This window comes from Eptesicus fuscus, chromosome 7 (assembly GCF_027574615.1).
Source record: "Eptesicus fuscus isolate TK198812 chromosome 7, DD_ASM_mEF_20220401, whole genome shotgun sequence".
Lineage (NCBI taxonomy): Eukaryota > Metazoa > Chordata > Mammalia > Chiroptera > Vespertilionidae > Eptesicus > Eptesicus fuscus.
The window spans coordinates 98,128,201-98,144,928 of NC_072479.1; the positions used below are offsets into that span (position 1 = coordinate 98,128,201).

Genomic DNA, 16,728 nt, shown 5'->3' on the forward strand with positions numbered 1-16,728 from the left:
CCTGGCCTCATCGCTAGAGATTCAGATCCACTCTCTCTGGGTGAGGGCCTGAACGCTGACGTTACAAACAGGCGCTCTGATTCAGAAAAGTGGCACCCGTGTCCAGGAGGAGGCTCGGACCTCTGACAGTTTGACAACGTCCAGGTCAGAGTGTCACCCTCAAAAAGAGAAACTGGAGTTTGGCAACTTGCCCACTGTGGTTCCTAAAAGGCCCGGCGTCGTGCACCAAGCACAGAGGCCTTGGGAGGGCTGGCTGGAAGGCAAGACAGAGGCAGACTCCTGGACCGTCTGCTCCAGAAACTTCCTGGATGCTTCTTCCAGGGCAGGTTCCTTGCCAAGCCCCGGCGAGACCCTTCAAGGGCAGAGGGGAGGATTCTGCATTTTCAAAAAGGATTCTTGATCCGGAAACCACGCAAGTTCATGCTGGGAAGTTTTAGCTCGTCATTAACACCGCAGGCCCCTTAGTTATCCGTCCACTGTCTAAGCTTTCGCTTGCAGCTTATGAAATAGAGATAAGAATAGCACCTGCCTCCTGGGGTTAGTGTGCGGATCAAATGAGATTAACACCTACGAAGCACCTGGCACCATGCCTGGCCAGGGCCCAGCTGGTGTGCAGGGCACTGCCCTCACCATTAACAAAGTACTGCAATCCTCCCCACCGGCTACAGAGAGCCGCTGCTCTGAGCCCCGTGGGTCCCCTCCCACCTCCACTCCTCTCAGGGACTCCCCAGAATCCCTCACCCCCCTGCAACTCCAGGGTTAACCCGGCACAGCCAGGGGGCCTCCAGGAGGTAGATGAAGGGGCAGGTGGTGAAAATTCAGGCTATCACTAACACCTGGGAGGTGCTAGGGGAAAATGAGACAGGGAGGCGTGCGTGGTTATTGTGGCAAATGTCAGCAAAGGAACGTCCCCCACGTGGAAGGAAGGCCTTCAAACAGGGCTCCCTAACTGCCACCTCTGCTGCTCAGGACATCGGCTCTGGACCTTTCTTTCCTCGCCCTAGTCCCGCTTTGACCCCGACTCTGACCCCATCTCTGAACTCTCACCTCTGGAAGCTTGATTCTCCTCCTTTTTCCTTTGGCCTCTGGGATCCTGTGTTTGACCTCTCTAGAGCTGGACCCTGGGCTCTCAGAGTGAACTCTTTGGTCCTCCCCACTAGAGCCTCCAGGACAGTTTCACCCATCACCTCCAGGTGGCGCCATCCCCCGAGGACACTGGTCCCAACCCAGGACAGCTGGTCTCAGAGGCCAGGACCCAGCTGGCCTGCCCCACCGGACTGCTCCCTGACCTCCAAGTTCTAGTCGTGGCACAGGTCCCGGGTCTGCCTCCTCTGAGAACAGGGGCCCAAAGCAGCGGCAAAGAAGATGGAGGGGAGGAGGCAGAAGGATCCAGAGTGTTTCAAAGACAGACACTGGCAGAGTGCTTCAAAGACAGATCTCTGGCTTCCTGGATTACATGCTCCATGAGGTCCCAGGCTGTGTCTGGCCCCCACAGCGCTGGGCCTAGTGCACAGGAAGCATTCAACAGACAGCAAGTGAACAAAGAATGAATGAGAGCATGAACGATACTATTAACAGATAGAAAGAAAAGAGGAGACGCAAACTGGGGACTAGCAACAGGGGAGAAGAATGGGCTTGATTTCAGACACATGGTGTTTAACGGCTGTGGCATTCCTGGCACCCATTACCTAACATTTCTGCCTTTCCTCCTCCGGGCACGTGGCCAGGTTACACCCTGTGAAGGTGGGCATGGCCACGCGACATGCTGTAGCCAACGACCTATCAGCAGAGAGCCCATCACATCTGACCAGACGCTTTCAGAGCCAATGGGTCACCTGCTACTCTGCTCCCTGTGCCAGCTGGTCCCCATCCAGGTGAACCCCGAATGCTGACGGTGGCACTGGTCCCACCCACCTAACACAGACATGGCCTGTGAGCGAGGAAGATAGGGTTCTGTTGTGTGAAGAAACTGAGACGCTGGACTTGTCACTGCAGAGTGATCTCTAGTCTATACCAACGGAGCCAAGACACCCACAGGGCACCCTCATAAAGGCCCAGCATCTGCCCTGAAGGTCAGGGGCTTTGTGGTGAGGCTCCCACAGACACCATGGTCCCACAGTTACTTGGCCTGTAGGGGCAGCACTGAGAAAGGGCTGGAAGGCTCCCAGGCCACCAGGCGGCTTCACCTGTGCTGTGGCTCACCACTTCTCCCCCAGGAGGGAGCACGAGTCCTCACATGGCCCTTTGCAACCCCGCCCCTCCCTCCCCGCCCCTCATGACCTACCTGTATTGTAGCCCCTTCCAAGGGCGGGCCACGGGCGGTGATTCTTCCACAGGTTCCCCAGGTACCAGTCGCTCTGGTTCTCCACCAAGCCCAGGACCTGCTGGCCTGTGAGGGACAGAGAATGCAAAGGTCTTCAAAGAGGCCGAGCCGGGGGTCAGCGAGTGCGGAACAGGAGGCAGGGTAACGGCAAATCGTGGCAGGAGCTTTCATCATTCGGACTTTTTATCCGCTGCCAGGCTCTGACCTAAGTGCTTGACTTGTGCTAACCTATTTAATTCTCACACGCAGGCAGCCCATCTATTTTTTGTATCCCCATTTTATGGAGGAAAAATGGAGGCTGCCCAGAGTTGCTAGTTAAGTTGCCCAAGGCCACACAGTTCATATGCAAAAAAGCCAGAATCCCAGACCGACCATCCATCCATCCATCCATCCATCCATCCATCCATCCCTTACCTCTTGCAACACACAGTTATTGACATACTATGCTTCAAGTGTTCCAGTCCTAATGTTTCCCATTATATACTAACTCGCTGGCCTGGGCCTGAGTAGGGATCATTTCCTCACATCAGAGGAAGAAGCGAGCCTTGTTTAATGAGATGGGACCCACAGAGCAGAGCCACCTCTTGGCCACCTTCTCACAGTGATTTTACTCTCACCGTCCGCCAGCCTCATGCCGATGTGACATCAACTCAGGAGTGTTTTATGCAGGAACAATTGCTTCTCTGCCCCCAGAGCAAATCCCTGAGCCCTGTAAGTAGGGTCAGTCAGGCATCAGACCCAACTGCCTTCCACTGACAACCTGATCGTGCACGCCAAGGTGTTTTCTTAGAATCAACACCATTTTACAGACTAGGAAACTGAGGCTCACATGGGCTGAGGTTTGCACAGCTAGTGATGCAACCGGCATCTACCTCTCTATTTGCCTGACACCCTAGGTTTATAACAGAAATTATAAATCCATATCGTTTTTGTTGTTGTTGTTAACCCTCACCCGAGGATATTTTTCCAATGACTTTTAGAGAGAGTGGAAGGGAGGGAGAGAGACAGAGAGAGAAACATCGATGTGAGAGAGACATATGGGTTTGTTGTCTACCCCCCCCCCCCCCCGCCCCATAAAGGCCTGACCAGGGCTGGGGATCGAGCCTGCAACCGAGGTACATGACTTTGACCAGAATTGAACCCGGGATCCTTCAGTCTGTAGGCAGACATTCTATCCAGTGAGTCAAACTGGCTAGGGCATAAATCCACATCTTATACAAAGAGAAACTGAGGCTTAGAAAGCCTAAATAAAGGCTGAAGGTCTAATACGCACGGTCTTCTATGGCTAACGAAGGCCTCCTGGAATTAACATCCTTACGCTGTTGGCCGACCTGAGGAATGAAGACCTTCCTGACCGCACGGAAGTCCCCCCCCCCCCCCCGCTGGAAGGAGAGCAGCGGCTCCCCCAGAACACGGCGCTGGGTGATAGAGAGCCTCCTCAGTGAGGTGACAGCTCCCTGAAACGATGCCGTGTGGGTTTGCTGTAATTTATTTGATCAATTTATTGAGCTCCTATCTGAATCAACACCCCAGCACAAATACATAAATTAGAGGCAGGGAAAAATACTATCACCCACTTTGTCATTCCGCATGCTCGCGTTCAAAACTTGTAGGATCCCCCAGAAACACACCGCACCGATCCAGGGAGCCGAGAGCCCTCCATTCCACACGCGACAAGCCCGGGCTGCCGGTGCCGAACACTCAGATCTGGAGGGCACGGCGCCCTCGGCGGAGAGAGCTGTGTGCCCAGTCCTCACGCTGCGACCTCATCAGAGAGCCCAGAGGCTGTGTCACAAGGCAATGTGGGGTCCTTGGGGGGCTGGCTCATAATTCCTGGTGTCCCCGGGTTGATGCTACAATTTTTTGGGGGGCATGATGAAGGTGCCATGTGCTCAGAATGGACACACATCACCACTGACAATGCCTAGAAAGTAGTAAAATGTTCAGTAGGTATTGACTCTTACCATCACACCCAGAATTCCCTGCTCTATATACTGCTCTGTCTGCTTGGCTTCAGTCTTGGGCAGCCTCAGCCGTCTCCTCCCTCCCTTAGCTGACATGATCCCTATGCCACCTCGACGTTGGTTCAGTTGATTATCGATTGAGAGTTTGCTGTGTCAGACACGGCACAAAATACTAAGGAATCCAGACAAACAAATCTAGCCCTTGCTCTACAGGCAGCTGGAGGAGGAGACAGATGAACAATTATGAAGCTGCGCGGTACCTGCGGTGACAGAGACACGGAGAGGGGAGGGCCTGGATGACTGAGTCTGTGGGGGAAGGTGGGCGATCCCCGTTCCGCATCTTGGCCACAGTCATCTACCACCTTCTGTCCTGCGTTGCCGGCCCCCCTGCCCTTCCCCTTCACACAGACTTCCAAGCTCCCAAGTCTCCCCTAAAACTTTTCTGTTAATGGTGCTGCCTCGCAACACCTATCTAGGCGGAGAGTCCCTCGGTCTTCCCTCCGCCCTCCCCCAGTTACAGGGCAGATGGGACAGGTCCTCTCTCACAGCTCCGCCACATCCCAGCTCATCAGCCACTTGGCAGCCACAACCGGGTCTGCAGAGGTCCGTGTCTACACCTCAACCTGGATGATGCAGACACACCCTGGGCCTGACAGCCACCCAGAGGCAGCCTCCTCCCAGGAGCCTCTTGGGGAGAGGACCCGGGTTCCTGTGAGCTGCCTCCCTCCCTCTGCCTCTCAGCATCCTCACCATCATCTCATCTCAGGAATCATTACAACAAAGCACCGTGACTAACAGGAAAGGCTCTGTCATTGTTCTCCGAGCGGCCCTGCGGTTATGATGAAGTGCACTGCTCCCCGTGTTCCTTACTCCAGGCACAAGTTAACTTATGAAAATGAAGCTGTCTTCTTTGCTTATTCATACATCACCACTAACAGCCAGACAAGAGCGAACAAGCTTGCTATTCCGCTGGGCCCTGGTGTCGTGTCACCAGCCAGCAGACGGATGGCTCCAGGTTGGGGACTCCTCCTCCTCCTCCTTCTCCTCCCTCAGCTCTGGCTCCCGGCAGGGTTCCTGCAGGTCGGAGGTGAGGCCCAGGAGGAGGGATCGGTGATGCTTCCAGGTGGCACACGAGGTGTGGAAAGGGCAGGCTGCGCATTCACCGGCCAGGTAGGAGGAAGGCAGCGTCGTCCATCAGAGAAAGGGTGTTTAACCCCGACAAAAGAGGGTTCTGGCTCCAGTTCTGTATGGCCTGACCAAGGTATAACCTCCCTGAGCCTCAATGTCATTATAGAGGCAAGAACAGAAACGATCTCCTGCCCACCACTAAGGGTGGCGGGGATCAAATGAGATCACATATGCGGTGCCTGGCTCAGGGTAGATGTCCCCCTAAAGGCGTTTCTCTTCTTTGTTAGTCATTGTTCTAATGTCGTCCCATTCAAGTGCTGTCACTAGCTGTGAAATGGGAAGTCCTTATGGCAGATCAAATTTAGGTTTTTTAAAAATATTTTTTTTATTGATTTCAGAGAGGGAGGGAGAGGGAGAAAGAGATAGAAACATCAATGATGAGAGAGAATCGTTGATCGGCTGCCTCCTGCACACCCCCTACTGGGGATCAAGCCTGCAACCTGGGCATGTGCCTCTGACTGGAATCGAACCCGGGACCCCTCAGACCGCAGGCCTATACTCTATCCACTGAGCCAAACCGTTTTAAATCCTAGCTCTAGAAATCATCTCTCTTTCCCTCTCCCCGCTCTCCACCCCAAGATCTAGCCTCTCCCCTACCCTAGACCAGCGGTTGGCAAACTGCGGCTTGCACGCCACATGCGGCTCTTTGGTCCCTTGAGAATGGCTCTTCCACAAAATACCACGGCCTGGGTGAGTCTGTTTTGAAGAAGTGGCATTAGAAGAAGTTTAAGTTTAAAAAATTTGGCTCTCAAAAGAAATTTCAGTCGTTGTCCTGTTGATGTTTGGCTCTGTTGACTAAGGAGTTTGCCGACCACTGGCCTAGACAGTCAGCAACTCCAGAGACAGCAGAAGACAGGATGCTTAGTAAGTGGTAGTGTGAAGCGATGGGTTTCCCTTATTATGGCCACCCCGCACTCAGACATACACTGGTCACATGGTCACACAGTCCAAAACGCTGGCAGGCTAAAGATCACATCCTCACCTAAGGCCTAAGTTATGTTTCAGCTCCTGAGCCCTAAGGTGGAACGACTCCCGGGCTCCCTTCCCATGGGACGAGACACAAGGACACAGGAACAGACCTCCGAACTGTCCTCAAGACCTGAAGAAATGATTCTCTATCCTCACCTCACCTCTGACCAATCAGCTCCACGCATGACACAAGCCCCTAACTCGTGACGTCTTGTGGTTTTGCCCTATAGAATCTGTAACCTACACGCCTCGGGGAGTTCCGGCTTTTGAGCCTTAGCTTCCTGTTCTCCTGGGTGGCGCCATCCATCGATCACGTAGCCAACATTTCTCCACCTTGATTCTCGGTGTCCAGTGCTTGGCTCTGCGAGAGCCGAGGGGGCGAACTCTCTCTTCTGTAACACTGCACAGATGGAATCTGCAAAATGTGGCCACGTGATCCCCCAACACCCCTGCTGGCGCTGCTCCCCCACCTCCCGTGGACCTTTGTGAGGCCTTTAGCTTCTGTGATGCCAGCTTTCTTGCTTGTTTTCCTGCCTCTGGACATGGCCTTACTTCTTCCAGGGGACCTCCCTTTAATGCCAGTGCTCCCCAACTCCTGGCCCTGGCCCCCTCTTCTTGCTCTACATTTTATCCCTAGATCCCCGGATGATGGGAGCTACCCCAATGGCTTCAAACACCCCTCAGAGGGAGGTAACCACCCATCTCCATCCCCAGCTCAGGCTACTTTCCAGTGATTCTCACTCTTAAATCCAACTATCCGCTCACCATCATCACTTGGCTGTTTCACGGTGACATTCGATTCAAACCGACCAAAACCGAACCCATAATCTCCTCCCCCTAAACAACAGTGACGCTGCTTATTGTGTGATTGGCAGCATCCAGGTCGATCTTGTCACCTGTCACTGAAGCTGGGAACCTGTAGTCATCTTGACAACGTGCTCTCCTCGATCTCCACATCCTCGCCGGGAACAAACCCAACAGATTTTACCTACTATCTCTCATCACCTCCTCCCTCGCTCTACCATGTCCACCCTCCCCCCATATCTCTTTCCTAGGTTCCCTCAGGAGGTTTGTACTTGGCCACCTTTCCCTCGGGGTGCTCCTTGCTACTCAACTCAGCTTACCCAGCCGGAGAAATACTTTTCAAGGGAAAGTTGATGATTTTATTCCTTGGTTAAAAAGCTTAATGTGCTTGGGACCCAGTACAGTATGGATGGATGGATAATAGATGAATGGATTGTTTATTTTATTTTTATTTTTAAAAATTATATATTTGTTTATTGATTTCAGAGAGGAAGGGAGAGTGAGAGAGAGAGAAACATCAATGATGAGAGAGAATCATTGATTGGCTGCCTCCTGCACGACCCCTACTGGGGATTGAGCCTGCAACCCACGCATGTGCCCTAGACCAGAATCAAACTCAGGACCCTTCAGTCCGCAGGCTGACGCTCTTTCCACTGAGCCAAACCAGCTAGGGCTGAATGGATTGTTTAATGAAAAACAAATATCATCTAAAAATCACCATTCCAGCCCACTGAACTGGTGGAGTGTGTCGAAATGGGGTGGAGGTGGATGCACCCTAGACAACCTCTCCAGGTGAACACCAGGAGCAGGTAGTTGTAGCGCCGATCGGATGCTTCCAGAGCTGTCGCCTTTCTCCCATCCCCAGGTCCTGGGTGCAGAGAGAGAGACTGCCAATCACGACTGCCCATCAAATCAGCTGTGCCTACACTGGCAGGTGGGTATTACAGTGTTATACCCAGGGGCTGTCCTGACCATCAGCAAAGAAAGCAACGATGCCCTTCCAACCTCATGTTTATTGTAATCAGCTGCTTTAACACAGAAAAGCTTAATGGTATCATTCAATGCACGCCTGAGTGCAGGGTGGCTATAATAAGGGAACCATGTAGTATCACATGACCATTTACTAAACATCCTGAAAGAATCGCTCCTCTGGTGCCCCAGGCTAGTGGGTGCTGGATAATAAAACATCTCTGGAGAAGATGTAACACGAAAGGGCAAATTTCCACAGTCCTGAATGGGCTGAATAAGACTGTTTCTGAACTTGCACTTCTCACAGCTCCAGCGAATGCCCTCTGGGGTCACGGAAGCTCCTAGGAGGTGTGAAGGTCTCAATGATTATTCTGGAGCTGCCCCTTGCACAGGGGACGCCCCGAGAGGGGAGCAGGGGTTTAGGAACACACACCATCAGCGAAGCGCTGGGCCCCGCTGCTCGGGGTTTTTCCCACACGTGAGCGTCTCCCACGGGGCTCTCTTCCCCCCTTAGACGTAAGGATGACTCTTACCTAGTTTTACGGTGGATGCAATCTCGGGTCAACGTTAGTCCCTCCGTCCCTCCTCTGCAGAAGGGTACAGTAGCTGTTTCAGACCTGGGACTCGTAACCAGGTTTGTGCGCCCCAAGTTCACATGGCATGCCCTTGAGATGGAGTCCAGGCGCTCTGGCTAAGCAGGTCCCTTCGCCCATCCTTTTGTTTCCTGGGGTTTCAGTTACTTGGTGAGGTAAGTGCATCCATTGCTCAGCCTGCCTGGATTTCATCCGGAGATAAATACCCACCCTTGCCGACCTCCATAGCTGAGGGTCAATCCCTTCGGAGAGGAATCAGAATCTGTGTCAATCATGAAGGCGGAATTAGGTCGAATGAGTGAAGATGAAAGGAAGATAGATTTGGGCTTATTATGAGCCAGACCTTAAGTCGCCGTTAGAGTTCACCGACACAGACGTGAGCCGCCTTTCTGGGGAAGCTTCTAAGCGCTGGGATTGTTCTGGAAGAGGCTGCACATCTCAGCAGGTGTTCCCCGAGGTCCCACTGTGCACCAGGCTCAGTGCCAACTGCTGGAGACACAGCAGCGAAGGGAGCAGACCCAGGCCCCGCCTCCTGGATTTCACGATCTCTCCAGGGAGCTTCTCAAATGGTTTGGCCGCCGAACTTCCAGGCAGCACCCCAAACTGAAGAGGATCCTCCCAGGGTCAGGCCTGGGGATTCTTTTTTTGCAAAGGAATCCCCATTAATTCTGACGCACAGCGGGGTCGGGGACCTGGGGAGTGGAGGTCACCAGCAGGCAGGCTGTGGCAGGGCATTCTGCTTGGGGCAGAGGAGATCTGATGACCTCCCAAAAGGACTGAGATCTCTTCATTTAGGCCAACGACGGTTTTCTCACCGTCCTCCTCACGGACTGTCCGCACACGTGTGTGTGTGTGTGTGTGTGTGTGTGTGTGTGTACGTTCTGGTCCTGGAACAGGAGCCTGGTTTTCCCAGCCCAGCCCTCTCTTTGCGAGCACTCTGCCCCGGCCCGGGGATGCATGCTCTCAGAGGGCCTGACACCCCCCACGAGGTGGGTACCCTGCTTACCTCCATCTTTCAGAAGGACAATAGGGTAGGGAGGGACAGGCATCTGTCAAGGGCAGATGTCTGGGAACCACAGAGCTGGGGCTTGTGTTCAGCTCTCTCTGTTGCAAACGCCCATGTTTTCGCCCTGACACGCAAGGTCAGGAATAATTTGCAGTCGCATTTCTCTCCCCAGGGGAAGGCGGGTACCACTGCGGGCCAGGCTCCGAAGGACACGAGAGGCTGGTAGAAAGGCTGGTTCTAATGTATCTGAGTATCCGACATATCTGTCCCTTCCTGCACTCCACCTGGGCTACAGGCTGGGGCGCAGGACAGTGCAGAGCCCTTGCTCCCACCGAGGAGTCTAATTCCCTTCAGCTAATCCCAGGGCACTGCGCTGAGAACTCGTCCCACCCAGGGCGTCCAGGGAGAACAGGAAAGGGAGGCCCGAGGCTCAGAAAAAACGGCAGTCCGAGCCCAGATAACAATTCCATCTGCCAAGACATACGAACAGGTCCCCTGCCACCTGTACGCCCCGCCCCCCCCAAGTCAGCCCCGAGTGGGCCCACGTTAACATAATTGATGGCACAAAAACTCCCGCTCAATCTCAAACAAGGATTTCTCTCTTCCTTCCCCTGTGATCTCTGTCTTTGGAAATAGGAAACAGGAAAAAGGAAAAAGGAAAACGGGCAGAGTCAGCCGCACGGCTCTCTTCCTAAGCTGCTGTTATCACGTGACTTCTGGGCCAGGCGGCTGTGGGCACCTCCCAGAGGACACCTCCAGGGGCGCGGAGCTGGCCTGCATCCAGCCCCAACCTCCCTCCCGGGACTTCTCGGATCTGCCTTTTCTTAAAAAACACAATCTGTCGGCATCTTTCAGTGACTTCGATCACAGACACCCCTTTGAACCTGTAATAGCAGCGCCCGTGAGCAATGGTCTAATCCTCTACTGGGGGTCGCAGACACAGCGCGCGCCTGCAGGATCCCAGGTCCACATTCATGTTCCCACTTCCCAATTGCTACCCGTGCCGTGTGGGCCGACACGACTGGAGTTGGGAGCTCTAGCTTTTCTTCCTTTAAAACTGATGATGACAAAATGCACCCTATTTTCATGAGAAGGTTGTTTGAAGAGTGACATGCAATACTGTAAACTGTAAACTACGGGCCAACGTTGAATATAATCATTAGTGCCAAGCATTTCTGGGTCTTATGTAGCTATCACTTCATCTTCCTTCCTTATAGCATTTCTTAGATTACACCATTATTGCGCATCGATGCTCTATTATGCAGAGGCCAGACGCTGAACAAACTTCATTCTCTGAAACACAGCCTAGAAGGTGGAGGTGACCAGGGAGGCCCCTGCATGGCTGAGGAGTCAGGAAGCTTAATCACAAAATCTCTTTATACTCTTAAGTCTGGTTGCTGGGCAGATTATAGACATGGTAGTACTCATTCAGTGAGGAAGGGCAGGGAGGAAGTTCAAACCAGAGATGCTAACGGATAAAGAATTACCGGCCTGGGACTGCTCAGCACAGGGTCCATGAAACTTCCATTCTTCAAGACTCCCTGTCATCCTCCGCTCAACGCACGCATTGAATACAGATGAGAGCCGAGCTCCATGTTGGGCTGCTGGGATGCAATGAGGAATGAACCCTGAGGTAGCCCCTGCCCTCGGAGGAGCTTGCAGCCTCGTAGAAATTAGTCAGCGAGGGCTGCTGTAACAAGTATCACAACCACAGACCAGGGTGGGGGGTGGGGGTGGGGCAGAGAGGCCCTGAAACATCAGAAATACATCTTCTCTCCATTCTGACGAGTCTGAGATCAAGGTGCTGGCTGGGTTGCTTCTGCTGAGGCCTCTCTCCTTGGCTTGTAGATGCTGTCTTCTCATCGTGTCTGTTTCTATTTGTGTCCTAATCTCCTCTTCTTCCAAGTCCACCAGTCATATCAGCTGAGGGCCCATCCTAATGACCTCAATTTATCTTAATCTTTCTAAAGACCCCATCACCAAATACGCATTCTGAAGTGTTGGGGATTTGGACTCCAATCGATGAACTTGGGGGACGTGACTCAGCCCATGACACAGGGTGAGGAGAGTGACAGTGGCACTCCCGGGTGTGGGATGTGACCCTGAAAGGGCTGGGAGGGAGAGGCCCAGCGTGACAGCAGGGTCCAGGAAAGGGGGGCCAGCTAAGGAGGCTGTCTGAGGACGTGAGGGTAAATTGAGATCTGACAGAAGACGGGAAGAGTGTCAGGGCAGGGGGAACAGAGTGTGCTAACAGAGTGGGAAGCGTGAGGAGGACGAGGCCCGTGATGTCACAGAAAGACGTTCAGTATTTGTCCCTGGTCCCACCCCCGGCGCAGAGTTCCTAAAGTCACTGAATTTCCTGACGTGTAAGAGCACCTTCTGTCCTAACGAGGCAGGTCTGGGCAGGACTCCAGGCAGCTTCAGACGGGGCTGGTGGCCAGGATGAGAAGCTGGAGCGTTCACCCCAGGCCCCACCCTCAGGGGAGAGAGGGGAGGGACTGGAGACTGAGTTCACCAGCAATGGCCAACCATGATAAAACCCGCTGACAGGTTTCACCTAAACAACTAAGACCACTAAACAACGGCGCTCGGAGGACTGACGTGCACACATGAAGGTTCTGGGACGGTGGGGGCCCACAGAGGGTACGAAAGCTCCACGCATCCCCTCACCGCCATACCTATGCGTCTCTTCCATCTGGTCCCTGCGTTGTATCCTTTATAAAGATAAATAAACCACTACCAGCAAGTAAAAGTACTTTCCCCAGTTCTATGAGTTGATCTAGCAAATTACCTACCTGAGGAGGGATGCTGGGGAAACCCCTAACTTTATAGCCAAGTAGAAGAGAATTGTGGGTAACCTGGAAGTCTTGTGGGATTGAGCCCTTAAAGCCTGTGTTGCCTGTACCAACTCCAGGCAGCAGCGTCCGAGCTGCAATGAGTTAAGGGACACCCACGTGGTGTCCTCAGAGGACTGGAGATTTGCTTAGTATCAGGAGGAAAAAAAAAACACACAACCCCAAACCTCTCAAGGAACTAAAGGCCAGTGGGACTGACACAGACCAAGGAGAAGATGGAGGGCAGATGAGGCTGACGCTGGCAGAATGGGGCCTTGTGGGTCAGGGCCCAGCGTGAGGGGGTTCTCCATGTGCGATGAGCACATCGGGAACAGCTAACATCAACTTAGTCCCTGCCAGGCACTGTGCCGGAGGCCACTTAATTCTGTGATCAACCTTGAAGGTTAGTATCCTTATTCCCCTGACAGGTAAGAAACCCGAGACCCAGAGATGCCATGGAACAGCCCAGCTTTGCACAGCCAAGTAATAACATGATAGAGCTGGGATTCGAGTCCGACCCCAAAGCCCAGGGTTGTTTTTCTGGGAGCAAAGATACTAGGAGAAGAGAGGGGATTTAAAAAAGTTTTTTTATTGTTATTTTCTTTATCCTCACCCGAAGATATGTTTTTCCCTTGATTTCTAGAGAGAGTGGGAGGAGAGAGAGAAAGAGAAACATGGACACGAGAGAGACACATCGATTAGTTGCCTACCAGGGCTGGGGAGCCTGCAACAAGGTACGTGCCCTTGACCAGGATTGGAACCCGTGACCCTTTGGTCCACAGGCCGACTCTCTAACCACTGACCAAACTGGCCAGGGCTCAAAGAAGTTTTATATACCTAAGAGGTGTTAGAGGTGGCACGGAGAAGTGATCTGATTCTGAGAACTTATGCATGGCTGGTTTATTAATTTAGACAAATTACCTGTCTTCTGGGGCATTTCACTGCACATTTACAATCCATCAACAGATAACCAAGTGCAAGAAAAAAGGGAGGTCGTATTGTTCAACGAATATACAAGTACTGGGCACTGTGTTGGACTCTGGGTGACACACCCATAGATAAGACGGTCCACCCTCTCAGGAAGACTGTGGTTTCATCAGGAGACAAAGCACATGACCAAACAGATAGACTGAAACGTGTGGTATAACGGGGGCGTGCTAAGAAAGAGCAGAATTCAAGACATCAGAACACCATACAAATACAAGGTCTTAAAATACTACATCTGGATGCCCTGGCAGGGTGGCTCATCGTCCTATACATCGAAAGGTTGCCAGTTCTATTCCTGGTCAGGGCACCTACCCCGGTTGTGGGTTCAATCCCTGGTCGAGGGAGGAGCCAACTGATCGATGTTTCACTCTCACATCAATGTTTCTCTCTTTCTCTCTTCTTCTTCCTTCCTCTCTCTCTAAAAAATAAAAAAAAAAATCAAATACATGTCCTCAGATGAGGAGATATATATTACACCCAGAAAACACCTTGGAAATCATCTAGTGCAAACTCTCCCTGGTACAATGGTTGGAGATGAGACACAGCGAGGGGAGGTGACATTCTCAAGGTCTCACAGCTGAGTGGAGACCAGAATCCTTGGTTCTTAACAAAACGGTGGTTCTCACCACTCAGTATCAACCTGAAAGTAAAGGCTGCTGAAACGAGAGCTGGAATGGGGCGTAAGGATGGACCCTGGCTTCCTGGAGGCCCTGACAGCAGGCTTTTCTCACCTACACCCCCAAAGGCTGAACAGCAAACACGCCACACACACCACAGGGGGAAAGCTGCTGGGTTCTGCTGGCGAAGCCACTCTCTCCGAGCCAGCTCGCCACTGTCCTAGGTTAGGTCCGCTCTTGGCAAGCCAAGGGCAACCCACCCATAACAGGCGGCTAATTGTCTGCTCTTGGCAGGGCACTAAATCACCAACCATGACAATGAACAAGACCTTGTCGTTTAATAGTGTTGATTTCCTTTCTGATGGAGACTACATGGAGGCTTCCAAGTTCAAGGTAGAAACTAATTTGGTCTGGCAAAGCCACAGAGATGACTGGGCAGTGGTGGGAGATAGCTGTGGGGGTGGGGGAGAAGGGGGCGGCATGTGTGTGTAGACGACCACTAAGCCGTTATTTTTAACAGGGAGACAGAGACTGCATTGCAATCTAAATGTTCTCATCCATCCATTTGTTCGTTCATCCACTCACTCATTCTTCCAACAGTTATTTATTGAGAAACGAGTATGTGCCAGGCCCCGTCTGTTCTAGGCTCTGAGTCATAAACACCAACAACAAAGCCAATAAAACAAGCCTCTGTCTCATTGGCGCGTTCATTCTAGGGCAGCTAGACCACGAAGAGAGTTGCCAAATGGTGCTGAGAGATGCCATGAAAAGTAGTGCATGGCGAGAGAGCTGGTGATGGGATGGAGGGCTAACGAGAGAAGATGAAGGGGGGAAGGAAAAGCAGAGCTGAGGTGACATTTGAGGAGGAAGGACATTGTCCCTTGCTCCGAGGAATGCCAGGGAAAGAAGAAAAAGTGGCAGATGAAGAGGAGGCTATGATGCTGAAGCCTTCAGGAAGCGGTCTGGGGGGGGCTCCTGCACACCTGTCCCAGTGAGCTGGCCGCGGGAAAAAGCAGTTGCCGCAGGCTTGATCTGGAGAAGGTCACTGATTTAGTATTGATTGGCAGGAGTAAGTTGCCCTGGGATGTCCTTTGCTCCTCTTTAGGGCTCAATGCTGCCTGAGAATGAACTGGGTGGGAGGGCGTCTGGCCACGTGGTGGATCTGTCAGAATCACATTTTGGAGCCGTCAAAGGCGGGAAAGAAAGCCCATCTTAGGTGGACAAGCAGAACTGCATAAAAACGACGCACTCCCTCAGCCCGGGTTTAGAAGTTCAAGTGAGAAGCCCTTGAAGATGGCTACAGCTTTCCCATTCTCATTTCTTACCCAACATGATTACCATCTCAATGAGCTCAAGTCCAGAGTGCCCCCGTGCCCCTTCTGCCAGGCGAGGGCACAGCGAGAAGATGGCCATCTGTGGGCCAAAAGACAGGTCCCCGGCAGGTATCAAGTCTGTTGGTACCTTGACCTTGGACTTTCCAGCCTCCATAACCGTGACACATAAATGTATTGTCTATAAGCCACCGGTCTATGGTCTTCTGTTATAGCAGCCCAAATGGACTAAGACACCGTACCAGCCCTAGACAGAGCAGTAAGAACTGCATAGTAAACACTACCAGTGCGTTGGACAGAGGTCTGTCATCTCTGTAACACCGGACCAGTTCACCCTCTTTCTTTCCTGGGACCAAAAGGGAAGGGAATGGAGTGCAGTATACGGAGGGCCTGCTGGCAATCCTTGCTTTCTTCCCAGGAGTGTTTTTATATGGAGGGATGCGCCAGCACACAGAACAAAGCTCAGTAGGAAACGGTCTCTAGTAGGGGGTCTACACACCCGTTCCCACCCACCTGTGCCCAGGCCTGTTGATGCCATGTCCTGTTGTTGCAATTAAACATGCTAAGTAAATATTATGTAAATTGACTCATTGTGAATGGGAAAAGAGAGTGATTCCTCTGAAAACTGCATTGAATTCTTGAGAAAGATTTGATAATGGTAAGTTGCGAAAAGAAAAAACAAAAAAAGACAACGCGGAAAGGCAGTAAAAATCGAGTCGCCTTCCGCATCCCTGTGCTTGAACAACATCTTTAAATGCGAACTCTGCTTTAAATAACGAAAACTGGAAATAGCGTTCCGGGTGCAGGCGCTGTGAGAAAAATGAGACGCAGCTCTAATCGGCGGGCTCTAACTCAAAGCAAAGGCTGCGGCTCTGTCACACCTCCGTTTACAGCCATTCTCCTGTCGCCCGGCGATGATTTGTGTATGCATGTCCCCCTATGTTATGGCCAGCACTGAGACAGTCTGAGCAATCACTACCGACGGTATTAGAAATAAGCCGCAAGGCACCTGAGCTCCAGGCCCGGCCCAGTGGTCCTGGACCTCCCTCTTCATGAAACGACTCCACCAGCCAACCCCAAAGGCCGCAACGAGTCCTGACAGCCCAGGATTCCATGGCTGTCCATCATCTCATGGCTGCGTGA

At 52.4% G+C, this 16,728-nt stretch overlaps 1 protein-coding gene across 3 annotated transcripts in view; it reads right to left on the bottom strand.

Moving 5' to 3' along the window:
- The window catches only part of LARGE1 (LARGE xylosyl- and glucuronyltransferase 1), a 437,563-nt gene that overhangs the window by 78,413 nt on the left and 342,422 nt on the right, over positions 1 to 16,728 (bottom strand). For 2 of the 3 annotated variants that reach the window (XM_008144698.3, XM_054719464.1), the window contains exon 7: positions 2,285 to 2,389. The exons of the other annotated variant lie outside the window; for it this stretch is intronic. In XM_008144698.3, the coding sequence (XP_008142920.2) occupies positions 2,285 to 2,389 (105 nt within the window). The remainder of the gene's footprint in view (positions 1 to 2,284; positions 2,390 to 16,728) is intronic. 3 annotated transcript variants of the gene reach the window in all.